Raw genomic sequence first — 27225 nt, forward strand, 5'->3', positions numbered from 1 at the left:
GGTAATCTGCAAGAATATATTCGTTTTGATGCCTTATATAGGTGGCATTTTTCCCTCTAATAATAGATCATCAGTGGGGCACCTAAAGAGAAATTCTGTACCTGTAATATTTTACTTACCAAATAATTTCAAAATGCACCTGGTTTCCTTATTTGGGTTACTTTTTTCAAAATATTTTATTTAATGAACTTAATGATACAGAATACTTTCTGCTCCCATACCATTTCTTTCCTGAGAAGTAACTTCTTACTTAACATTTAAGAAGTGTAGATATCTAACTCCACTGTTGCTATGACAGTTCTATAAGATACTCTTATGTTTGCGGAAGAAAACAGATGGAAGGCAGTACACAAGTTTAATAAGAACAGTTAGTTCTCTGACTCCGGGGTCCAAGCTACACTCTCAAATTCCAAAGAATCTGTGGTATTGTTTATTTTTTAATATTAAAAGAAGTTTAATAATCTTACTAAATTAAAATTTATGATACATCAGAGAGAATTGGGTACCACCCTCTGACTTTGACCTAGAAGCTGTATGAAAGTACAATCTCTTCATATTTTCCATTAGTTCTGCTTCCAAAAATAATTCTCGAGATTCCCCTTAAAAATCCAGAATCCACACCAAATTTAGAGAACTACTGGGGTAGAAAAAAACACGCTGCAAGCACTGTTGTGCTTGGTCCAGTTAATGGTCCAGTTAAAACTTCCCCCAAATCAAAATCTCGATACAGGACAAAAGATAAATTTTCAAATCACTTTCTCCCATTCTAAAAACAAAACAATAAGTATTCCACAGTCTAAAGGATTAAATTTAGAAGAGAAGATTTTAGAGAATGTTAGGGAAATCTTTTGTATTTCAGAAATAACTCCCAAAATTCAACAGATGTGCCTCTTCTCCCCACATCCTTTTTTTTTTTTGGCCGTGTGGGATCTTAGTTCCTTCGTCAGTGAAAGTGAGGAGTCCTAACCACTGGACCACCAGAAAATTCCCCTCCCCACCTCTTTAAAGAAAAAAAAAATGTTATCTTTGTTTCAAATGGGCTCCACAAATTCTTTGTTATTTTCTCAAGGCAGGCTATATAATCATTTTTTTGCCTCCGTGCTAAGCCTACATTACTTGAACTGATGAAGTTGGGGAGGTAAAAGTTAAGAGTAACTAAAAGTACCATATTATAGAGGTCAGATACTATCCTTTGTGATCTACTAAAGCAAATCACACTTTTCACTCCAAGAAAGCAAAACAAATATCTGACCTTCAAAACGTGAATAGAGATATCCATGTGTGCTACCTTTTGTATTTCATCTCAAATCTCACATTCAAAACCAGAAAGAGGCATAGTGCCCTTTCCAGTCTACCCACAGAACTCTCACAAACATATAGGAAGCAAAGAAAAAAAAAATCACAATATAAATCAAGCATAGTTAATATCAGAAAGTCTGGATAGTTTTTTCTTAGCTTGATTTTGAGACTCAAAAGAGTAGGAAAATTTTCCCCTGTTCTGTAAAGCTCTACTAACCATTTATCAAAAGATATGAACAGAGTGGTTATGTTTCACATGTAATAAATCAATAGATGGCAAAGATGACAGAACAATTTCTATAGCTAATGAACATGAAAACAATACTGTACCTTCTGAACCAGATTAGTTCCTCCTGCAAATGCAGCTCCATTTTCTTCTGCTATTTTTATCTCTGATGCATTCTACCAAAACACAATAGTATGAACATCAATCTTTAAGCAAATTCAGTCTGTTTTCAAGTATTTGTCAGAAATAATACCACAGTTCAAAATAAAAACTGTCGGTGTTTTTTTTTACTTTTAATTGAATGTGCATCAATTTTCAACTAGATGCATCAGATATTACATCCAGAACAAGTTTAGTTTAGAGGTGATTAAAGTGTTTCTTGACTTAACATATGAGGAAACACATCAAAATGGCATATTAGGAACCCACCAACTGGTTCTTAGTCTCCAATGCTATCAATACATCATCTTCCAAAAGTAAAGGATTAAAATATATTTAGTTTTGCTAATTTAAATGGAGACATTTTATCAAACCAATATACAAGAGTAAAATTTTTTTAATTTAAGAAACGAGAACCAAAATTTAGCCTATTGTCTGAAAATTCAAAAGAAAAATGCACAGTATTAGGGGTTTTTTTTTTCTATATGTTCCATTCATGCCATTTGGTTTTACTGTGAAAATATATCACTCTCTTATTTACTCAAGTTTTGTGGCATTCCAAGAGCTATATTCTCTACTTTCCTAGGAAAAGAGTAAAGAACTTCTTCATTGAAAGTGAGACAGATAGAGAAGAATCAAAACACCTTACAAAACAAATTCATGAACATGTTATAAACAAATGTTTATAATACAAAAAGAATGACAAAGAGCTGTATTACTACACTTGTTATCGCCTTGACTTTCTTGACTTTCCAGACTAGACCATTTTAAAAGTGTGGTTTCTATGTCTTCACAGCCCAGTGTGAATGGGCCCACTGCTTTAACGTCAATGTTATTCTTGTTTGAAGAGTTTCAGTAGGAAGCAGCAGCTAGCAGGATAAATTCTATACTTCTCTTCAGTTTCTTGTGAGAAACATAATATGGTAGATGAATAATGATGAAGTTAATGTGGTGGCTTAGCTCTTGCTCAAGCTAATGACATAACCTCAAATAAGTCATCTAATTGCTTTGAGCTTCATGTGGGGAAAATAAGTCTAGAGGAATGCTAAGGTTTCCTCTAACTCTACTCATTCCGTTATTCTAATCATTGACTAATGTGATATGTAAAAAAAATTAAACGATATGAAAAGTTGACAAAGGTTACTCACCCCTGTAAATACAGCAACTTTACTGATCTCTGAAACAAATGGGTATGGCAAACTAAGAACACTGGCAAATGGCTCCACTTTTTTCTAAATACACAACAATGGAAAAACAATTATGAAAAATTCATTCAGCTTTTCTATATCTGAAATATTCACTGGTTACACTTTAAGGCATAAGAGATTACATTTCTTTTGTAAGAAATCCTAATAAAAATCTAAATCTCTCTCCCCAGCTCCATACTCCCGTGGCACTTGGCTTCTATCTCTACATCATTCATCACAGTCTCTCACATATTAAGAGATGTGTTTGCACAATCCATATCTTCCCCAGCACCTAGTACAATGCTTTCCGCGTGATGGATGCCAATAAATGTTTGCTACCCTGAATTAAATTCAAAAGAACATGTAATTTTTTTTATACCATCAAGTAGGACATGTATATAGCTATGCATATTGAACAATATCCAGCTGGTCTGCTCAGTAGGTCACCCCTAATTTCCATCATTGGCTCTAAACAATCAGGTAAATCAGATGATATTAACTTTAAATTCAAGATAGATTGCCAAACCTGAAAGGCTCTTCTGAGTGGGTCTATTTTGAAATTACCTGGACCACTCACCACTTTCAGATATATTTGGGAAGCCAGTTGGAAAATCCCAAATAAATAATGGCATGCATTTGAGGCGCCCTAATACAGGTGGAGTTTCTACAGGGCCTCAGAACTAATATGTTCAGTCATTGGGTCAAGGACCTGTCTAGGCCTATGGCTCAGATCTCTTAGGGAGACATCACAGGGAAACAAGTTCTAGGCCCATAGTTTTGGTGCAGCCTTAAGGTCTGGAAGAAAGAGTTGCTCCCTAATTAAAACTGATTGAAAGATTATATTTTTAGAAAAGCTTTGCATAGAGATAACCTCCTGAGAATTTCTTTTCAGGCAAGAAGGCACAAACTCTTAAGCACACTTTATATCAGACATGCAACTCAGTTTTACTGACTGGCATTCCTTTGCCATTAACATGTCACAACTGACTTCAGTAAATTTTTCAATGGCAAGCAATCACAACAATAGCATCCCCTGGGGGAATGCTGGCTTGTTTTACAAGCACTCTATCAATAACAAAAAATGTCTCAGGAAAACAACTGTACCCTTTCAATGTTATTAGTTTACAAGTGGCTTCCATTTATGAAATGAAACCTGTGGTCCTACAAGACTTCGTTATAAACTACATTAATGGTTGACTGAGAAAGTGATTATCTTGGACACTACAACATTTTAAAATAAAAGAACAGTAACACTATGGTATAAAATAAAATTACAACAGGGCTGGTATGAACTATAATAAATAAGAACTAAGAAATGAGACAGACCTTGGCTCAAATCCTAACTCCACCCCCTACTCTGGGACCTTGAGCAAGTTACTTCACTTTCTGTGTCTCAGCTTCCTCTTCTGAGATTATCATAGAATTAAATGAGCAAATGCATGCAAAGCATTTAGCACTGTGGCTGGTACATAGAAAGTTTCCAGTAAATGTTGATCGTTATTATTAAACTCTTACCAAATCCTTCACTATCATCTCATTTAATCCTCCCTATAACCAAATGAACTAATAAGCATTTTATCCCCCTTTATAAAGAGAGGAAAAAACTGAGATTTAGAGAGGTTAAACCAGAAGCTCAAAGAGCAGGTAATTGGTGACGCCAGGATTCTGGCCTGTACCGTAACCCGACTCCAGAGCCTATGCTCTTAAGCACTATGCTGTACTGCCTCCTTCTACATGCTCAATTAATTGTTGTCGTTGAGGCTGTTAAATTGTATTCAAAAATACATACCTTCTAGTTTGACCAAAAAAAGACATTCTCAGAATAAAAATTAAAATATCATCTCCAAAAAAATTAGACTTCTTAAGTGAGAAGCTTATAAAATTTAGAGCTGTAATGGACCTCAAATCTAATCTAGTGTTTTTCCCACTTTCAGAATTTTATAAACAAGTCTTCCATGGAACTGCAATATATAAACAGACAAAGTAGAAAGGTTCTGGCTGAGATGAGAGTAAGGGGCTTGGCACCCCACCCAAACTTAGTCTCAACTTTAGGATTCTAAGGAACACATCTGAAGGCTACTAAGCTGATCCAAAGTCCTCCTTTACAGAGAAGGAACAACATACCCAGGCAGCCTAAGTCATTTTTCAAAGTTACAGCAATAACTCAATTAATTTTAACACTACTTTTGTTGAAATTTATACCAGCGACTTTCAGATGAAGAAGAGATATATGTTCATCAACTCTGCAGAGTACATTCAACATTTTATTTTATATTTGGAAAATTAAGACAAACAAACATATTTTTCAACCTAAAGTTCAGAAAGAGCACAAGATTTTCTAAAAATTATTACAGGAGACAAAAATTGCTTAAATGAAGAAACAGCAATTCATTCAACCACTGTTCACAAATAAATTTTAATTGAGTCTACATACCTTCTTCCCCAGTGTCATATCCAGTGTCAAATCAAGATAGACACCTTGCTTTGGATTAGTAAAGTCCAGAACTTGAAATTTCTTAAGTAAGTGAATAGCTTTCTCCACCTCGTATATCTGCCTTGGATATAAGCGTTTTAGGTAGACATCATCTTCAGGTTCACCTTCCATAAAGGGATATGACTTTATTTTTTCTATCTCATCTTTTTTCTCATCCGATGCTTTTTCTTTGGCACCTTTTTTTGTTTTCTTTGCAGGCCTTAAAAAAAGAAAAAAATTCAAGATCAGTTATCTCAATACGTAGTCCAAGAGACTTAAAAACAAGGCAATGTACATTAGACCAAAAAAAGACAAAAGATAAAGTTTATTTTAATTCAAAAGCATAGATTATTTTATAGTTTTTCTAGTGCAACAAATATTAAGTGAACTTTTGAACTGTTTGCAATTGATACAAAGTTGGATAAGGCATTGATGTTGCTCTCCAGAAACTTAGAGGAGACAGACATGCAAAGAGATAATTTCAATATGATGTGGTAAATACTTTGAGAATGTTATCAGGGCCATAGGGAAAAGACATTAACCCAGCCTAGGAGGAAGGGAAGAGTTCTGAAAGAGATGACCCCAAAGTCAATTCTTGAAGGATAAGGAAGAATTAGCCCAGATATATACCCAAGAGAAATGAAAATATATGACCACACAAACACTTGTACACAAATATTCATAGCAGCATTACTCAAAAGAGTCAAAAAGTAAAACAACCCACATGTCCATCAACTGATGAATGGATACACAAAATGTGGTATATTCATACAGCAGAATATTAATAGGCAATGAAAGGAAATGAAGCACTGATACATGCTATAATTTGTATAAACCTTAAACACATTATGCTATGTGAAAGAAGCCAGTCACAAAAGCACCACATGTTGTATAGTTCCATTTATAGGAAATATCAAGAATGGGCACATCTATAAAAACTGAAAGTAGATTTGGTGGTTGTCTAGGGCCAGGGGAGAGGGTTAAGGAAATGGGGAGCGACTGCTAATGGACATGAGGTTTTGAGGGAAGATAATGAAAATGTTCTAAAACTGACTGTGGTGATGGTTGCACAACGCTGTGAATATACTAAAAACCACTGAATTGTACACTTTAAATGGGTGAATTGTTTGGTACGTAAATTATATCGCAATAAAGCTATAGAGTTATCCAGGTAAAGAAACAATGTAATAAAAGTACTGAGGCATGATAAACAGAATGGTACATAAGGGGAGCTATTATAAGTTCTAGCTGACTAGAGCAGGGGTTGGTAAACTTTTTCTGTAAGGGATCAGAGAGCAAATATTTTACGGTCTCTTGTCTCAATGACTCAACTCTGCCATTGCAATGTGAAAGCAGCCACAGCCAATTCAAAAATGAATGAGTGTAGCTGTGTTCCAATAAAACTTTATTTATGAACACTGGTTTAAATTTTATAATTTTCATGTGTCACAAAATAGTTCCTTTTTTCCATTTTTTTTCCTAATCACTTAAAAATGTGAAAAACATTCTCAACTCATGAACTGTACAAAAATAGATGGCAGGCCAGATTTTTTGGCCCCCTGGCCATATTTTGCTGACTCCTGAACTAAAGGTAAAGCAAAAGGCAGGAAACAGCAGCACATGAGGCTGGCAAATCTAGATCACAGAGGGCCTCCTCTAGAAGCAATGAGAAGCCACTGAACAGGAGTGGGATCTGTACTTCAGGTAGAGTATTCTGGCTGCAATATAAGGGATGGATTTGAAGGAAGCTAGATTGGAGACATTTAAGAGACAACTTGCTCCCTCTCTTCTTAAGGAGGTATGACAGCCTGAACCAGAGCAGTGATGGTAATAGGCTGGACAGATTATAGAGATATTTTACAAGGTAAATATTGAAGATAGGGAAAGGGGAAAGAAAAGACTCTAGAATACTTTGTAGGGTTCTGGCTTGGGTGACTAGACATAGAGTAGTATCATTAACTAAAACCAGAAATAAAGAAAGCAAAACAGGTTTCTTATGACGGAGGTAGTCACAGAGATGAGTTCAGTTTGGGGCAATAGAGTTTGAGTGTGGGGTTAGTTGCATCACTGGCCCCAATTCCTTACGCCCTCTCTCTATTCAAGTCCCTCTGCTAAGTGACTCTGCAGTTCCTCCCAATTAAAAGGGTGGAGTATATTTCTCAGTGCCTTGATTTGGTCATGTGACTAGTAGACCAACAGAATAAAGCAAAAGTGACAGTTTCTATGCTCTAAGCTTAAGGCATAAGAGGCTTCACCTGTTTCCACTTGTAAGTTTGTATTTCTGCCATTTTCATAAGAATAGGCCCGGGGTAGCCCAAGGTGGGAGGATGCGAGAAGTGTGAAACACAGGTGCCCCACAGAGCCCCTAGATTAGACAATTCTCAGCTGACCTGCAGCAGACTCACGGATGCACAGCAAGCCCAGCCAAGGTCATCAGAGACACCCATCCAAACCCAGCTTAGATCAGCTCACCCAGAGATGTGTGGGCAATGATAATTAATTATAAGGTAGTTTGTTACATAGCGAATGCTAACAAGATGCTTACAAACTAAGAAAATATGTTCAACAGAAAATTACAGGTAAGAGTTTGAAGTTAAGAAGTCAGAGCTAGAGGTCATATATTTTCTCAGCATTAATTCAAATCACACCTTTAATCTTTTAACCATAAAAGTTTTAAATCAGTGAAATAATATTTTAGAAAGATGTCTGGGTTCTAAGGTAGACAGAATAATGACTTCCCAAAGATGTCCATATCTACCTGGCAAAAAGGACTCTGCAGATGTGATTAAGGTTAAAGAACTTGAGATGGGGAGATTATCCTGGACTACCCAGGTGGGCCCAAATCACACAGTCCTTGAAAGCAGAGAAACTTTCCCCTTTCTCATCCGCATCTGATAGAGATGGGAAGAGACAGGAGAAATTTATTGAGCATGAAAGGGACTCAATATGCCATTCCTAGCTTTGAAGACGGAGGAAGGGGGAGCCATGAGCCAAGGAATATGGGTAGCCTCTCGAAGCTGGGAATGGCAAGGAAACAGATTCTCCCCTAGAGCCTCTAGAAAGGAACGAAGCTCTGATGACTCCTTGATTTTAGTCCAGTGAGATCCATGTCAGAATTCTGACCTACGGAACTGCAAGATAATAAACTTGAGTTGTTTCAAGCCACGAGGTTTGTGGTAATTTGTTACAGCAGCAACAGAAAACTAATATGGGGTCCTATAAAATTTATGCAAAAGAAATGGATGACAGTAAAATGATATTTTAAAAAAGAACCTCAAAAACCAATCCAACATATAATTCCATTCTCACTTATAGCACTCGATGAATCCTTATTACCATAGCTAATAAGAGTATCCTCCCAACTAATAAGCAATTTGACCGCATAGCAGATAATGACAGTGCTCATTTTTAACGGGACACAGGTATCCTACCACTGGCCTGCTGATAAGTCTAAGTAGGTGCCCGAGTGGATGATGCAACATGCCCCAATGGTACTTGGGAGTACACCACAAAATCCTGAAACCTTCCAAACTGGAGAAATCACATTTTATATTTAGTAAAAGAGCAGTGAGGCCAATAGAAGAAGGAGCCTAGAGAGCCTGTTTTAGTAATAAACTCTCTAAGATAAACAAACGAATAAATATTGTAACTATAACCTACAGATTTACTTTATGTAAATGCTGATTTCACCACTATATTTTTAACCATGACTGAACCTGTCCATTTAATTTGCAATTAGTAATATGAAGTTCCCAGAGGCTAAAATATGATTTTTAAAGTAATAAATATTTTCAAAACCCAATATAAGTCTGATACATAACGAGACTGAGTTGGGATATACAGCAGTTTACTTATTTATACTTTAGACCTTGTTTCACAAAATATTTGAGATGGTTCAGTGAAAATATTAAGTTACAAACAGAACACTATTTTAGTAAAAAAAAAAAATAAAGTACATCATTATAACACAGAGCAAACAGGACTCTAAGGAAAACACTGTCTTCCAAAATTTAAAAAAAAAAACTGCAATTGAATAAAATCTGTCAATAATAATTAATTTTATAAACCCACCACCTGTTGTTTTCCATGACGCTCCAAAAATTGTCTGCCTTTATTCATAAGAATCACATCCAGAAGAACTCTGTTGTTCATGCAATTATGTAAGGCCCTATCAGGAGAACTTAAATACTATGATTCTCAGAGAATAAAATAATCATATTAGAAAGGTTTTGGGGAAGATGAGGGAGAAACACCTGGCAGTCTGAATTAGAGAGAACAGAATTTAGCTGTAGTTACCTGGGTAACTAAACCACACAGATTAAATGAGTAATAAGAGACTGTTTTCAGGTAATAACTTTCTCCCTGCTTCACCTGTCTCCTACCTCCAAGAGCATGAAAGGAAAAAATAATTCCACGGTCATACCCAAATAAAACAAGATAAGAAAAAAAATCAGTGCTATAATAAAGCTCACTTCAAGATCCTTGAAGATCTGTGACCCCAGAGATCCAAGTCCTTTTAAGGCTGAAGAAGCCTTTACTTTGAGGAATTGGGGTGGAGGCAGGAGGGTACACAACCTCAGTCAAACTAAACTGAACTAAACAGAACTAAAGAGAAAATGCCTAGGGCATATAACTATTAATGGAACCCAATGTTTGGAATTCTTACTTCTCAGTGTAATCACATAAATAAAATCACAAACACCCACCTCTGATGCTGGTTTATTCATTAAACTTTAATGCAGGGACTTCCCGGTGGCGCAGTGAATAGGACTCTGCGCTCCAATGCAGGGGGCCCAGGTTTAATCCCTGATCAGGGAACTAGATCCCACATGCAGGCCACAACTAAGAGTTTGCGTGCCACAACTAAGGAGACCACCTGCCACAACTAAGACCCCAAGCAACCAAATAAATAAATAATTTTTAAAAATAAATAAATAAACTAAATGCAGAAGTTCTGCTTATACCTAAAATGTAAAAACTGACATAATAAAACCTAGTCAATAATAATACAAATAAAAGCTGGAAAGAGCATTAACAATGACAGAGTCAGATAAAATCACAACTTTTCTTGAACCCGTCACAGAGCTGAGATCGTAGGGCAACCAAGTAGGTCTGAAATCTCCCCACAACCCCACTCCATATGCATACAGCCAGGAGAGTCTCACCTGTAGCAGAGAATAAGAGGAAGGCAAGCAGGCAGGAAAAAAATCAGCTAAACTTTTAGCACTAACGTATAAACCCCCTGAGAGATCCAGACACAAGGGGAGTTCACACTCATTGCGTGGGCCTTTTCCACAGACCTCCACCAGATGCTCCCGGGAAAGATGGGAGCAGGCCAGGGGACTAGGGAGCCTCCTTCAAGGGTGCAGTATGCAGAAGATCAGCTACTACGTCCGGAAAGGCAAGTAACCCTGAAGCCCTCTAGGGCACAGGTAAACACCCACTGTATGTAGGGAAACAAAAGAAGAAAAAAACACTAGAAAGAAGAAAAAACACTAAAACTTCTATCCTCGGGGGTAGGGCAGGAAATAGTCCTGAGTACAGTATCATCTACCAATAAAGCTATGGAAGTGCCCAGACACTATGGCACCAGACCTGCAATAGATACATACCATGGGGGGAGGGAGAGAAATACTGAGAAAACCTCATCCCCAAGGACCAGCAACACTGCGCCTACTTAAAACAATGGCTGAATTTGGAAACCACAGAATCCCTCCTGCACCCATCACCAGCCTGACAAGTACTGAGTAATAAGCAACAGCAGTCTTCTACTTGGGGAGGAGCTAGGGTATGGAGAGTGACCCCCTTCTGAGGCATAGCTGCACAGGCAAGGCTGAAAACTGAGCATGCAACAGCAACACTGAGGAAAAAAAAAATTCCAGCAACCCAGCCCCCACCCTAAGCACAAGGTAACAGTACAGAAATCTGAAGCTGGTGGTGGTAATCATAGCAGTAACAAAACCAAACCCCAGCTCAACTTTTGACTGGATTGACTTAACACTGTGACAGAGGAGGCATGCCCATTTCCAGGCATAAATAGTATGTACTTTAGTCTCAACTGTTTGAACAAAATATCTAGCAGTCAATAAAATATTCTGAGATACACAAAGAAGCAAGAAAAAGAACCTATTGTCAAGAGAGAAGCAAAACCAGAGTCAGAGATGCCACTGGCAAACCATGAGTATATGCACATATACGGAGAAGAGAGGAGATTCAGAGTGACAAGAGAGAAGAGAGAAGCAAGCACAAGCCCCTCTACCCTGTCTCAGATCCTGATAAAAAATCAGCCATGAAAAAACTATTTTTTTAGTATATTATAAAGTCAATACATTAAAAAATTAAAACCACAATTAAAATTACGAATACTATGATTCTCATCAAGCTACTGAATAACTCTCATTGTTAGACGTGGAAAAAATTATCTGCTAACAAATTTTCAGTTTTTTTTTTAAACATGCATATTTCTTATGCTACAGTTTTTAGGTGAATGGAAACTCCTTTTAAAGTTGTACTGGAATAGAATATGGGGAAGACATAAAATGAAAAATTTCTATAGGCTAAAAGAAAACACTTAAAATATTCTCAAAATAATTTATGTCCCTAATAAACGAATACTTCCACAAAGCAGAAAGAAAAAGACAAACAGCCCTATAGAAAAATGGGCAAAAGATATAAATTAGACACACAATGAAGCAACACCAATAAAGACTGATGATATCCAGAGTTGTTAAAAATGTGGGCACTCTCACTCACTGCTGGGTAGGGATGTAAATTGGTACAACCAATACTCTTCCAAATTCTCAAAAAGAATCCAGGTACTATTCAGACTCAAGGGAAGCCTCCATTCTAGCATCATTTCTGCCTCCTCTCTCTTAATCCTATATTCAAGCTATATCATTCACTTTCATCCTTCTGCACCAGTGAAATACCTTTCTCCCAATTCCCCTGCAAAATCCTATCTATCTTTCAAGACCCAGCTCAGGGCTTCCCTGGTGGCGCAGTGGTTAAGAATCTGCCTGCCAATGCAGGGGACACGGGTTCGAGCCCTGGTCTGGGAAGATCCCACATGCCACGGAGCAACTAAGCCCGTGCACCACAACTACTGAGCCTGCGCTCTACAGCCCGAGAGCCACAACTACTGAGCCCGCGTGCCACAACTACTGAAGCTTGTATGCCTAGAGCCTGTGCTCCGCAAGGAGAAGCCACCGCAATGAGAAGCCTGCACACCACAACGAAGAGTAGCCCCACTCGCCACAACTAGAGAAAGACCGTGCTCAGCGATGAAGACCCAACGCAGCAACAAATAAATAAAATAAAATAAATAAATTTATTGAAAAAAAGAAAAAAGACCCAGCTCAAATACTTCTTGCCATACTCTCCTCCAGGAAGAATTAATTGACCTTTCATCTGTGATCTCACAGTACCTGGTCCATTCCTCTACTACAGCAGTTAAGACATATTACAGTGCAGATATGTGCTAATTTATAATGTATAAAGAGCTCCTACTAATCAACAACAAAAAAATAGGAATAGGACATGAACAGAAAATTCACAGTAAAGAAAATAAAGATGGCTCTTAAACAGATAAAAAGATATACAACCTCAATAATAACAGTAATGAAATATAAATTAAAACCATGATGATACCATTTATTACCTATCAAATTGGCAAAGTTCAAAAATTTTGACTACATTGTATATGGGAAAATAGGCATTCTAACAATACTTGCTGATAAGGACATAAATTGGCAAATCTCTATGAAGGCAATTTGGTATTACCTATCAAAATTATAAATGCACACATCTTTTGATTCAATTCTATTTCTGAGTTCATACTACAAATATATTCATAGTATTTGACAAGATCTATGTACATGATTATTCAATGCAGGATCATTTGTAATAGCAAAAGGCAAATGTCTTTTGGAAAGACATTTCCAAAATGTGTTTCAATAAGGGAATGGTTAAGTAAGTTATGGTATATTCGCACAATGAAATATTATACCCATGTTCACTGTAGCAACATATACAACAACCAAGACACGGAAGCAATCTAAGAGTCCACTAATGGAGATAAATGGATAAAGAAAATGTAATACACACACACACACACACACACACACACACACACACACACAGGAATATTATTCAGCCATAAAAAGAATGAAATCTTGCCATTTGCAACAACATGGATGGACCTTTCTCTTATGCTAAGTGAACTAAGTCGGCCAAAGAGAGACAAATATCATATGATCTCACTTATATGTGTAATCTAAAAAAAAAAAAAAAATGCACTTACAGATGCAGAAAACAGATTGGTGATTGCCAGAGGCAGGGGAGTAGGGTGTAGGTGAAATAGGTAAAGATGGTCAAAAGGTACAAACTTCTGGTTATAAAATAAATAAGCCATAGGGATGTAATGTACAGCATGGTGACTATAATGAATAATACTGTAATGTATATTCGAAAGTTGCTAAGAGAGTAGATCTTAATAGTTCTCACCACACAAAAAGAATTTGTAACTCTGAATGGTGATGGATGTTAACTAGACTTCCTGTAGTAAGCACTTCCCAATATATACAAATATTAAATCATTATGTTGCATACCTGAAACTAATATATGTTGATCATATCGCAATTTAAAAAAAAATGACTAAACAGCTCCATCTGAAACAATCTCCAAGATACACTGTTAAGTTAGAAGCAAGGAAGTGAGATGCAGACAGGGTGTATAGTTAGCCGGGAAACTATTTTCCTCTACTCACAACAATTCTGACACTAAATGTGTGGATTTTTTTTTCCCACACCCCCTCCAATTATCCAACATCAGCTGGATAGCCTGTAATTCAACACAATTCTGACACTATTTGGATTAAACATCAGATCCCACAAGTTAAGGGTTCTGTCCCACAAGACTGCCCCTACTTCAGATGCCAATTGCAAGTCCGGGCCTCCAGTACTTTTGGTCAACAGCTATATATCGGGGGGGCCCCAGGACCTCCCTCCTCAGGCTTCCTAATTTGCTAGAATGGCTTGCAGAACTCAGACAAAAGCTTACTTAACATTTACTGGTTTATTACATAAGAAACGGTATGATAAAGGATACAGATGAACAGCCAGATGAACAGGTACAGGGGACAAGGGCCAGAAGGGTCTGGAGCACAGGAGCTTCTGTCCCTGTAGGGTTTGGGTGTACCACCCTTTCAGCACGTGGGTGTGCTCACCAACCCAGCAGTTCTCCACACCCCAGAGTTCAGGGATGTTTACGGAGGCTTCGTCATGTAGGCATGAGCAATTATGAACGCCATCTCTAGCCCCTCTCTCCTCCCTGGAGGGTGGAAGGTAGGGCTAAAAGTTCCAAGCTTGTAATCACAGCTTGGTCTTTCTAGCGACCAGTCCCCATACAGGAGTCCACCAAGAGTTGCCTCACTAGACAAAAAGACACTCCTATCACCCAGAAAATTAAGGGTTTTATGAGCTCTGTATCAGGAACTGGGTCAAAGACCAAATATTTTTATTTTTTTTTATTTTTATTTTTTTGTTTTTTTTTTGTTTTGTTTTGTTTTTTTTCTTTAAACATCTTTATTGAAGTATAATTGCCTTACAATAGTGTGTTAGCTTCTGCTTTATAACAAAGTGAATCAGTTATACATATACAATAGGTTCCCATTACTCTTCCCTCTTGCATCTCCCTCCCTCCCACCCTCCCCATCCCACCCCTCTAGGTGGTCACAAAGCACCGAGCTGATCTCCCTGTGCTATGCGGCTGCTTCCCACTAGCTATCTATTTTACATTTGGTAGTGTATATATGTCCATGACACTCTCTTACCCTGTCCCATCTCACCCCACCCCCTCCCCATATCCTCAAGTCCATTCTCTAGTAGGTCTGTGTCTTTATTCCCGTCTTGCCTCTAGGTTCTTCATGGCCTTTTTTTTTTTTTCCTTAGATTCCGTATATATGTGTTAGCATACTGTATTTGTTTTTCTCTTTCTGACTTACTTCACTCTGTATGACAGACTCTAACTCCATCCACCTCATTACAAATACCTCCATTTCATTTCTTTTTATGGCTGAGTAATATTCCATTGTATATATGTGCCACATCTTCTTTATCCATTCATCTGTCGATGGACATTTAGGTTGCTTCCAGGTCCTGGCTATTGTAAATAGAGCTGCAATGAACATTGTGGTACATGACACTTTTTGACCTATGGTTTTCTCAGGGTATATACCCAGTAGTGGGATTGCTGGGTCGTATGGTAGTTCTATTTGTAGTTTTTTAAGGAACCTCCATACTGTTCTCCATAGTGGCTGTATCAATTTACATTCCCACCAACAGTGCAAGAGTGTTCCCTTTCCTCCACACCCTCTCCAGCATTTATTGTTTCTAGATTTTTTGATGATGGCCATTCTGACCGGTGTGAGATGATATCTCATTGTAGTTTTGATTTGCATTTCTCTAATGATTAATGATGTTGAGCATTCTTTCATGTGTCTGTAGGCCATCTGTATACCTTCTTTGGAGAAATGTCTATTTAGGTCTTCTGCCCATTTTTGGATTGGGTTGTTCGTTTTTTTGTTATTGAGCTGCATGAGCTGCTTGTAAATCTTGGAGATTAATCCTTTGTCAGTTGCTTCATTTGCAAATATTTTCTCCCATTCTGATGGTTGTCTTTTGGTCTTGTTTATGGTTTCCTTTGCTGTGCAAAAGCTTTTAAGTTTCATTAGGTCCCATTTGTTTATTTGTGTTCTTATTTCCATTACTCTGGGAGCTGGGTCAAAAAGAATCTTGCTGTGATGTATGTCATAGAGTGTTCTGCCTATGTTTTCCTCTAAGAGTTTGATAGTGTCTGGCCTTACACTTAGGTCTTTAATCCATTTGGAGTTTATTTTTGTGCATGGTGTCAGGGAGTGTTCTAATTTCATACTTTTACATGTAGCTGTCCAATTTTCCCAGCACCACTTATTGAAGAGGCTGTCTTTTCTCCACTGTATATGCTTGCCTCCTTTATCAAAGATAAGGTGACCATATGTGTGTGTGTTTATCTCTGGGCTTTCTATCCTGTTCCATTGATCTATATTTCTGTTTTTGTGCCAGTACCAAACTGTCTTGATTACTGAAGCTTTGTAGTATAGTCTGAAGTCAGGGAGCCTGATTCCCCCAGCTCCATTTTTCGTTCTCAAGATTGCTTTGGCTATTCGGGGTCTTTTGTGTTTCCATACAAATTGTGAAATTTTTTGTTCTAGTTCTGTGAAAAATGCCAGTGGTAGTTTGATAGGGATTGCATTGAATCTGTAGATTGCTTTGGGTAGTAGAGTCATTTTCACAATGTTGATTCTTCCAATCCAGGAACATGGTATATCTCTCCATCTATTTGTATCGTCTTTAATTTCTTTCATCAGTGTCTTATAATTTTCTGCATACAGGTCTTTTGTCTCCTTAGGTAGGTTTATTCCTAGATATCTTATTCTTTTTGTTGCAATGGTAAACGGGAGTGTTTTCTTAATTTCACTTTCAGATTTTTCGTCATTAGTGTATAGAAATGCAAGCGATTTCTGTGCATTAATTTTGTATCCTGCTACTTTACCAAATTCATTGATTAGCTCTAGGAGTTTTCTGGTAGCATCTTTAGGATTCTCTATGTATAGTATCATGTCATCTGCAAATAGTGACAGCTTTACTTCTTCTTTTCCGATTTGGATTCCTTTTATTTCTTTGTCTTCTCTGATTGCTGTGGCTAACACTTCCAAAACTATGTTGAATAATAGTGGTGAGAGTGGGCAACCTTGTCTTGTTCCTGATCTTAGTGGAAATGGTTTCAGTTTTTCACCATTGAGGACAATGTTAGCTGTGGGTTTGTCATATATGGCCTTTATTATGTTGAGGAAAGTTCCCTCTATGCCTACTTTCTGCAGGGCTTTTATCATAAATGGGTGTTGAATTTTGTCGAAAGCTTTCTCTGCATCTATTGAGATGATCATATGGTTTTTCTCCTTCAATTTGTTAATATGGTGTATCACATTGATTGATTTGCGTATATTGAAGAATCCTTGCATTCCTGGGATAAACCCCACTTGAAAGACCAAATATTTTTGAAAAATGCTCCTAGCCTCCCTATCACTCAGGACATCACAAGGATTTTATGAGCTCTGTGTCAGGAGCTGGTGGCAGAGCCCAATATAAATAGTTCTTATTATGTCACAGAATCCTAGCTCCAACACTTACTAGCTCTGTGACCTTGGGCAAGTTACATAGTCTATTGGTTCCTTGCTTTCTGCCTCTAAAAAAGAGCATAACAATGGCTTCCACATAAGGTTGCTGTAGGTATTAAATTAGTTATTGAATGTTAGTATTCAATACATGTGAAGTATTATTATAATAGGTCATGCCTCTCCTTCAGGACTATCAGGTCAAAGAAGCAGAGATGATAAACTTTTACAACTATATATCCCTGTATGTCTTTACAGAACCAAGCATATTGGTTTTTATTTTTTTTTAATTTATTTATTTATTCTTGGCTGTATTGGGTCTTCATTGTGGTGCGTGGGCTTCTCAATGCAGTGGCCTCTCTTGTTGCGGAGCATGGGCTCTAGGCACGCGGGCTTCAGTAGTTGTGGCTCGCGGGCTTTACGGCGCAGGCTCAGTAGCTGTGGAGCACGGGCTCTAGGCACGCAGGCTTCAGTAGTTGTGGCTCGCAGGCTCTACGGCGCAGGCTCAGTAGCTGTGGAGCACGGGCTTAGTTGCTCCGTAGCATGTGGGATCTTCCCGGCCCAGGGATCGAACCCATGTGCCCTGCATTGGCAGGAGGATTCTTAACCACTGTGCCACCAGGGAAGCCCCCAAGCATATTGTTTTTTAATCAAAGATTTAAATGATAGCAAATGAAATAACTAAAAAAACAAAAACAAAACAAAAAAACTTACCTTGTAGCAGCAGCAAAATGTCTGTTGGGCACTGAAACGTATACAGAACAAGGATAAAGAGACGTCTGAGAAGCCATCTTGGAAAGACTATGCCTTTGATGATGTATCAAGACTTGAAAGAAAAAAAACATGTAAAATATTAATATTAATCACTACATACATAGTTTTTACATTCTCAGTGTTCTCTAAAACAAAAATATTCAATATTTGTGAGTTAACCACAATCTTTAAAAAGTGTAAAAATGGAAACTGTACTTCTTGAAACTAAAGCCAAGTAAACATATCTAATTGAAGAATTCTGTCCTAATTTATTTTTAACTTAGTCTAGTTAAGGCTCAACAAAGTATGTTAGCTCTATTATTATAGATTACAAATACGTATCCTGAATTTTTAATTTAAATTTTCTTCTTCTTCTTTTTTTTTTTCTTGTATAGATAATACATTCAAGTTGCCCAAGGTACTTCTGAAGGATAAGAAAGTGGAGGGTACTGTCTTACCAGAGGTCAAGACTTGTTATAAAGCTATGGTAATTAAGACACTTTGGTATTGGCACAAGTATAGAAAAATAGACTAATGAAACAATAAACAGCCCAGCAACAAGCCCATGTACATATGGATACTGAAATATGACAGAGATGTTATTGCAAATCACTGTGCAAAGAATTCAATAAGTGGTGCTAAGACAAGTGATTATCAACAGGGAAAAGAGTATATTTAGATCCCTATTTCACACCACACACACACACACACACACACACACACACAATCAATCAAATCTAGATGGACTAAGGACTTACATGTGAATGGCAAAACTTAAAGGTTTTCAGAATATAGGAAAATATCTTTATGACCTTTGAGAAGGGAACAATTTCACAAACAAAATCCAAAAGCACTAACCAAAAAGTGACTACATTAGTGTTAAGAACACCTGTTTATCAAAAGATACTTTAAAGAAAGTGAAAAGACAAGCCAAAAACTGGGAGATTATAATAGTAACATACATACTGGACTAAGGATTAATATCCAGAATATATAAGATCAACCCAATTGAAAAATAAACAAAAGAGATGAATAGACTTCTAACTGAAAAGGAAATACAAATGATGTATAAACATATAAAAAATGTACAGTCTCATTAGTAATCAGGTAAATGTTAATTTCAACCACAATAAAATATCATTTTACGGTGCTACTTAAAGAGTGGTCTGTGAGCCTGTTACAGCCTATCTGTTACCAAATTAATATTACCCCAGCAAGTAAATCAAACACATCACTAAGTAAGTATATTATTTAGTGCAGCTGACAAATTTTTTTCCACAAGACTTTCTCAATGAAGAAAGAGTGCTTTGATCTTATTTTGGACAGGTAACAGTTTGTAGATGAGATAATTTAAGTAGCACTGTTTTACATGTAGCAAATTGGCAAAACTTTTTTTAAAAGTCCTGTATAGCTGAAAATATCACGTAAGGATAAATTTTACACATAGCAGTTAAGAGCATGAATTGGAATACCGTCTTGGAAAACAAGACGGCATTACCCAAAGAGGATGGGCACGCACACCTCAATGTTGCAGCGATTCTACTCCTGGGCATGTACCCTAGAGGAACTCCTGCACACGTGTACTAAGAGACATGCACAAGAATGATCATCACGTCGTTGAAATGGCAAAACTGAAGAAAAGAACCCAAGTGTGTATCTACAGTAGGATGGATAAATAATTTGTGGTATATTCCTATAATGGAAAGCTACAGGACTGTAAAAGTGAATAAACTATATGCCATATATATAGATGGATCTTACAAACATAATTTGAGCAAAAATGTCACTGGCAAAAGAATTCATTTGGTATTATTTAAATTCAAAAACATGCATAAGTAATCAATATTGTATTTAGGAGTGTGTGTGTGTGTGTGTGTGTGTGTGTGTGTGTGTTAAAACTATACAGAAGGGGACTCCCCTGGTGGCGCAGTGGTTAAGAATCCTCCTGCCAACACAGGGACATGGGTTCGAGCCCTGGTCTGGGAAGATCCCACATGCTGTGGAGCAACTAAGCCCATGCACCACAACTACTGAGCCCACGCACAACTACTGAGCCCACGCACCACAACTACTGAAGCCCATGCACCTAGAGCCCATGCTCCGCAACAAGAGAAGCCACCGCAATGAGAAGTCTGTGCACCGCAACAAAGAGTAGCCCCCACTCACCACAACTAGAGAAAGCCTGCGCGCAGCAAGGAAGACCCAACGCAGCCAAAAAAAACAAAAACAAAAAAAAAACTATACAGAAAAACAATGGAGTGGTAAAATAGAAATTCAGGAAAAGTGCCTTACCTCTGGGGAAGAAGCAGATCAAATAAAACAAAGGCACTTGGGCCTTTGAAGGTACTGATAATGTTCTTTTTTTTTTTTAAGCTTACTAGTAAGTATCCAAAATTTTAAGTTATTATTCTTTATATGTTATAAATATCTTTTGTATGTAGAAATACTAGGAAAATATTTTTATTTAAGGATTACAAAAGAATATACAAAAGTAAAGTCTTCCTCCAACCCCTAAAACCCAGCTTCCACCCCACGTTAGTAATTTCTTATGCATCTCTCTAGAAATATTATTTCCCTACTCTTTTATTAAATGGTAGCACACTCTACTCACGGTTCTACACCTTTATTTTTCATGTAAAGGTATTAGAGCCCATTTTCACACATAGATATAGATGTACACACATTATTTATAAGAGATGTGTATATATAATCTCATGTATGCCTTTCATAAAGGTACATTTATACGTATATATTACAGCAATAATTTCATATCAGTTCATAAAGACTTCATCTCTTCAGGGCTGCAAAAGTACTACACTGGGTGGTTGTATCATAATCAGTGACCAGCCATTAGTTCATTTATAATATATTGCTATTATAAACAGTGCTGCAGTGAATGATCTTGTACAAACATCATTTTGCACATATACAAGTATATTCATAGGATAAATTCAAGAAGGGAATTTGCTTGGTCAAAGGATATGGATGTTTGTAATTCTGATAAATACTGCTCTCTACAATAACAGTGCCATATACATTTCAACCAGCAATGAAAAGGTTGCCTGTTTCCATACACTCATGCCAACACAGTATGTTACCAAACATGTTGATATTCGTCAATCTAGTAGATGAAAGATGGTATGCAGAGTTGTTTTAATTTGCATTTCCTTATGAATTAGGCTGAATACGTTTTCATGTTTGGTCATCTATATTTTCTTTTCTGTTTAATTGGGCTTAAACTCAATTTTGTTTTCTTTTTTTTTGGCTGTGCCATGTGGTTTGCAGGACGTCAGTTCCCCGACCAGGGACTGAACCTGGGCCACGGCAGTGAAAGCCCAGAATCCTAACCACTAGGCCACCAGGGAACTCTCTAAACTCAACTTTTTAAATTAGTGCTCTACAACTAGGTTTTCATGTAAAATAACTGTTAAAACCTAATACCTTAAAATCCACTCATTATATAAACCGATAGCATGTAAACTGTAAGACTTGTCTACACATCAAATGAATTCATTTCATGAGTTAAGTTTCCAAGCGCAAGGCACTGCACATGCAGAAGAGCTACCGAGTCCTCACTGTGGTCTACAAGGCCCTATGTGAGCTGGCCCCTGCTATCACTCCACACCACTCTCCTACTGGCTCACTATGAACCTTCTTTCAGATCCTTGAGTCCCTAGAGTCCCTCAAGTTAATTCCTCACTCAGGGCCTTTACCGTTAATGTTACGTTTGACAGGGACGCACCAGCTCCATATCTTCCCCTGGCCTACTCCTTATCATCAGCTCAAACGTCATCAAAGCCACATGCCTAACAACTCAATTTCATCTCTAATTCTAATCTTCCAAAACAAAGTTGAAGTACAAGAAAACCACCAAAACTGTGAATTCTGTGAACATATGGGTCCGACATTTGGGACAGTATAGGAAACCTGTTTATTTTTGCCGCACAAAAGCCACAAGAGGCTTTAATGACTAGGAAAAAGAAGAGAAATAGACTAATGAGATCCAGTTCCTGACCTCCAGAGTCTCAAATTTAGTGGGCTATGCTGGTATGCAACAGTCTAAGAGGAGATTCTCCACATTTTTAAAGAAACCAGCTATCTTGAAAAATCACATATGGTAAATGAAGGAAGAGCAATTATCCACTCAAGATTTGGAAAACACTTCCAAAAAATAATTCTAATTGTACTAAACAAGAACCCCACAACCTTGGCAGGATCCTCAAAATAATAATTCTCTTGGGCTTCCCTGGTGGCGCAGTGGTTGGGAGTCTGCCTGCCAGTGCAGGGGACACGGGTTCGAGCCCTGGTCTGGGAAGATCCCACATGCCGCAGAGCGGCTGGGCCCGTGAGCCACAACTACTGAGCCTGCGCGTCTGGAGCCTGTGCTCCGCAACAGGAGAGACCGCGATAGTGAGAGGCCCGCACACCGCGATGAAGAGTGGCCCCCGCTTGCTACAACTAGAGAAAGCCCTCGCACAGAAACGAAAACCCAACACAGCCATAAATAAATAAATAAATAAATAAAATTAAAAAAAAAATTCTCTTGAATACATCAATTGCAACCTGCTATAAAATACTCAACCACTACTTTCAGAATCCCCAGTCATGACAACCAGAAATTAAAATTTTCAACAGAAATCAAACTGCTACAGACTAAGAAAAAATAAACTACAAAAATACCACTACTTAAATAGCACTGTTAGGCCATGAGATCTGTATTTTCAATCCTTCTGTAGTCAATTTATCTATCTGTAGTATTTAATTATATTCCTTTAATATATTTCTTCTCCTCTCACTCTTAGCAAATAACCTCAGTCGCTACTTCAGAGAAAACAGAAGGCCTCAGAACTTCCTCCACTACTTAGGAACCTAACTGAATCTGCACTCATTCTCAAAAGTTATCCTCACCCCTACCCCATGGCAATGAGATGGAAATAACTCCATCTCCTTCGCTAGCTGATTCTCTTAAACATGATACTGAAAGGTTAGAGTTCCCCAGGGCTTCTCAACCTAACTCTATAATCCTCACTTTCCCCAGGAGATCTTATCCATCTAGTCTTTGCCTTCCCACCATAAGCACTGTAGTCCAGGCCACCATCATCTACATGAAGTACTGCAACAGACTCCAAACTATTCTACTACTCTTGGCCTTTTCCATTTCTTTTCCACCTACTAGTAAGAGGGATGATTTAAAAACGAAATCTCGTCATATCCTTACAACACTTGGATGGCTGCACCTTGCTCTCTGAATAAAGTAAATTCTTAAAAAGGTCCTCCATGAGCTGCTTCTATCCTATTTAGCGAGCTTCATCTAACACCATTCTCTCTCATGCTTGCCACACTTCAAATACACTGGCCTCCTTTGTTTCTTGAACACACCGTGGGTTTTACAACCTTGAGATTTTCAAATATAATCTTCCCTCCATCTGTGACATTCTCCCCTACTACTTCCCACTCCCCCTTCCAATAGCTAATTCGTAACTATCCAATGATCTTTCACGGACTCTGCTTAAGCTACTCCTTCAGAAAAGACTTCCCTGAAGACTCAGAATAGATTAAGGTCTCTCATATACACTCTTATAACAACCTGTACTTTTCCTTCACAGCACTCAGGACAACTGTAATTAAAAAAATAATTATACAATGAATGTCCGCTCTTCAATAGATGATAAGTACCATGGCCAAGGAGTGTATATAACTTGTTCACTATTCTGTTCCTAACACAAAACACAGTGTTTGGCAAATGAAGACATGATAAGCATCTGTTGAATGAAAGAAGGAAATGTCAACTAATGAGAGCAAAAACTGGATTCAAATTACTTTAATATTCATTACAACACATGGAAGAGGGGTGGCATTTTGTTGAAGATCCATGTATTCATTCACTCATTTATTTATTAGACAACGATTATGCCAACGAAACATGTGCTAGCACTGCTTTAAGTATTTAGTGAACAAAACAAAATCCCTGTCCTCACGGAGCTTACATCCTACTGGGGATAGACAATACTAACAAACATAAAATGGTACTGGTAAGAGGAAACCCACTGGGTAAAAGGAATTGAGAATCAAGGGGAAAGTGGGTTGCAGTTTTAAATAGGAAGGTTAAGGTAGGCCCTTTTAAAAAGGTGACATTTGAGCAAAGGCTTGAAAGAAATGAGAAAGTCGGTCATGCAAATATCTAGAGAAAGTGTTCCAGGCCCACTCCACTTGGGAGAAAAAGTCCTCCCCACAAAGGAATGTTCTTGGTGTGTTTAAGGAACAAAGAAGCCAATGTGCTACAGCACAGTGAGTGAGAAGGAGGGCAGCTGGAGAAGAACTCAGAGTGGTAAGCTGGGTGAATGGAGGTGGAAGAAGGTAGGCACAAAATGATATGGAAGACCCTAGGCCAGTGCTGTCCAATGGAAGTATAATGTAAGCCACATGCATAACTTTAAATTTTCTAATAGCCACAATAAAAAAAAGGTGAAACAGAAATCAGGGAAATTAATTAATAATAAAAATTAACATATTTTATTACAGCTAATACCCCAAAATATTATCATTCCAACATGTTATCAATATAAAAAAATTATTGAGATATTTTACTTTTTCTGGTACTAAGTCCTCAAAATCTAATGTGTATTTAATACACTCAGGTTGGATTAGCCACATTTGAAGTGCTCAACTGTGGATAACAAAATGGACAGCACAGCTGTAGGCCATTCTAAGGACTTCAGATTTAGAAAAATGGGGAGGTTTTGCAGAGTTTTGAGCATAGGAGTAACATGATTTGATTTAAGTTCTTAAAGGACCAATCTGACTACTTGTTGAGAGTACACTGTAGAGAAATCTAGGTGAGGGATGGTAGTGGCTTGGACGGTATTTGCAGTGAAGTAGTGAGAAGAAGTCAGATTCTGGATTTATTCTGAGGGTAAAGCAGAAAGGATTTGTCAACCATTTAATGTGAAGTGTGAGAAAAAGATGGGGAGTCAAGGATATTCTGAGGTTCTGGTCTGAGCAATTGAAAGGATGCAGTAACCATCAAATGAGATGGGGAAGGCTCCAGGTGATGACAATGAGTTTGATTTTAGACAAGTGTTAGGTGCTGATTAGATATACAAGTGGAGATCTAGAATAGAGAGATGAGTTTAAGAATCTACAGTTCAGGAGAGAGGTCCTGATTGTAGATAATTTTGAGAACCATTAAGATACAGACAATAGTCAAAGCCACAAAACTTGGATGAGATCACTAAAAGAGTGAATTTAGATACAAAAGAATTGAGGATGAAGGATGGAATCCTTGCTCCTGAGACATTCCAAGGTAAGAGATTGGGAAGAAGAGGAGGAACCAGCAAAGTAATGTGAGAAGTGACAAGTGAGATAAAAAGAAAATTAAGAGAGTGAGACATCCTGAGAGCCATGAGAAGAAAATGTGGCAAGGAAAGAATGATAACCTTTGATTCTCCTTTTGGTTCCTTTAGTTTGTCTAACATAATGTTATTTCTGTCATACATGAAGATAGTGCCATTAATCTCTTTTCAGTAAAGATATACTTTTTGGTTTGCTCACTTAGTAGTTATCAGGGTCTGTTGTGATCTCTTGTCACCCCTATCTTTTAAGCAACAACTGTCCCAAATAGGGAATGCTGGTCTTTACACTGAGCTTTCCTGTTACAAAGCTCGAAGAGAAGACTATGATGCTGTTAAAAAAAAAAAAAAAAAATCAATTAATCACTGGCCTAGGAGTTAAGCTTCAGTCTTCCTCTGCCACTAAGTAGTTATATGAACTTGGCGACATACTTAACAGAATCAGTTTCTTCCTCTGTAAAATGGGGGTGTTCCTGGCTGCTGCCTCCACCCAAAAATCCACTATAATTAAATAACAATACGTATCACTGTACTTCAAAAACACAAAACAAAAAAATTTTAAGTATTGTACCCAAAAAGGGTTGTCATCCTAGCCAACAAATTAGACCTTATTAACTGCTGAGAAGAGTTGCTAGCAAGAAGTACCACGGAACTAGCCTCCAAATGATAAATGTTGATCCAAACTGGACAACATCTGGAAGTTTAAGAATTCGAATTGCCTGCAACGATGTGCTCCGAAAGCACCAAGCATTCTAAGTTTACGGATGTAAGCCACTAAAATATACCACCTTTTCCATTCCAGATCTCTCTTCACGTATCAAACTCCTTTCCCCCCGCAGTCCACAACCCCAGCATCGGAAATAGAACCAAGTCTCTGCCTCGGTCCCTACGGGTGGCTGGAAGGGTGTCAATGTACACCCCATCCCACTCCCGTCCTAGGGTGCACAGCTCCAGAAAGGAGTGAAACCCCTGATAAGGTCGTTTTTAAGGAGCAACGACCCTCTAGAGAACTTAAGAGTCCAGAAAGAGTAGAGGCTTATCGAGCCCCCAGTGCAGACCGGCATCTAGCAGAGTCCGGCTTGCGCTGTGCAGCCACAGAAGACCCGACGCCAGAGCTATTTTCCCCGCAAGCCCAGACGACTCCTCACTTTACCTCTACCGAGGCATCTTACAGCTGCCGCCATGTTGACCATTCCGGATTGTGTTGACGAAATTGGTCCCACGCTTCAACTCGGAAAGAATTTACAAAGGGTTCCTATCCGGAAATGGCGGCGGGGGAAGGGATTCGAAGGAGCAAGAGGAAAGGAGGTGGGACCAAAGTAAGCCCTCGAGCCGGCGCGGGAGGGCGCACCGCGCAGGGGCCCCGTGGCTGTGTTCCCCTTAGTCCTGCGTGCTGTGTAGGGCCCAGTGTTTCCTGGTTCCAGCTCGACAGTTCAACCATCTTCAGGAAAACCTGCCCTTCCTGGAAAGTACGGTCCTGTTGGCGATGCTCCAACTATTTTATTCCTTTTTATTTTTTTCTTTTTGATTCTGCAAGTGCACTCAGAACGATCATTTTATTAATAAA

The 27225-nt window shown here is 38.1% G+C and overlaps 1 protein-coding gene across 5 annotated transcripts in view; it reads right to left on the reverse strand.

The window, feature by feature from the left end:
• Positions 1-27006, reverse strand: part of MRPL1 (mitochondrial ribosomal protein L1) — a 138671-nt gene extending 111665 nt beyond the window's left edge. For 4 of the 5 annotated variants that reach the window (XM_036852346.1, XM_036852343.1, XM_036852344.1 and 1 more), the window contains exons 1-5: positions 26812-26886; positions 18271-18382; positions 5306-5564; positions 2833-2916; positions 1630-1701 (exon numbers count right to left, since the gene is read on the reverse strand). In XM_036852346.1, the coding sequence (XP_036708241.1) occupies positions 1630-1701; positions 2833-2916; positions 5306-5564; positions 18271-18382; positions 26812-26851 (567 nt within the window). In that variant the 5' untranslated portion in view covers positions 26852-26886. Of the gene's footprint in view, positions 1-1629; positions 1702-2832; positions 2917-5305; positions 5565-18270; positions 18383-26811 lie in introns of all 5 variants that reach the window. The other variant, XM_036852341.1, reaches the window with a different exon arrangement.
• Between the last annotated feature and the right edge of the window lie 219 nt (positions 27007-27225).

The sequence above is a fragment of the Balaenoptera musculus genome, chromosome 5, assembly GCF_009873245.2.
Source record: "Balaenoptera musculus isolate JJ_BM4_2016_0621 chromosome 5, mBalMus1.pri.v3, whole genome shotgun sequence".
NCBI classification, from domain to species: Eukaryota; Metazoa; Chordata; class Mammalia; order Artiodactyla; family Balaenopteridae; genus Balaenoptera; species Balaenoptera musculus.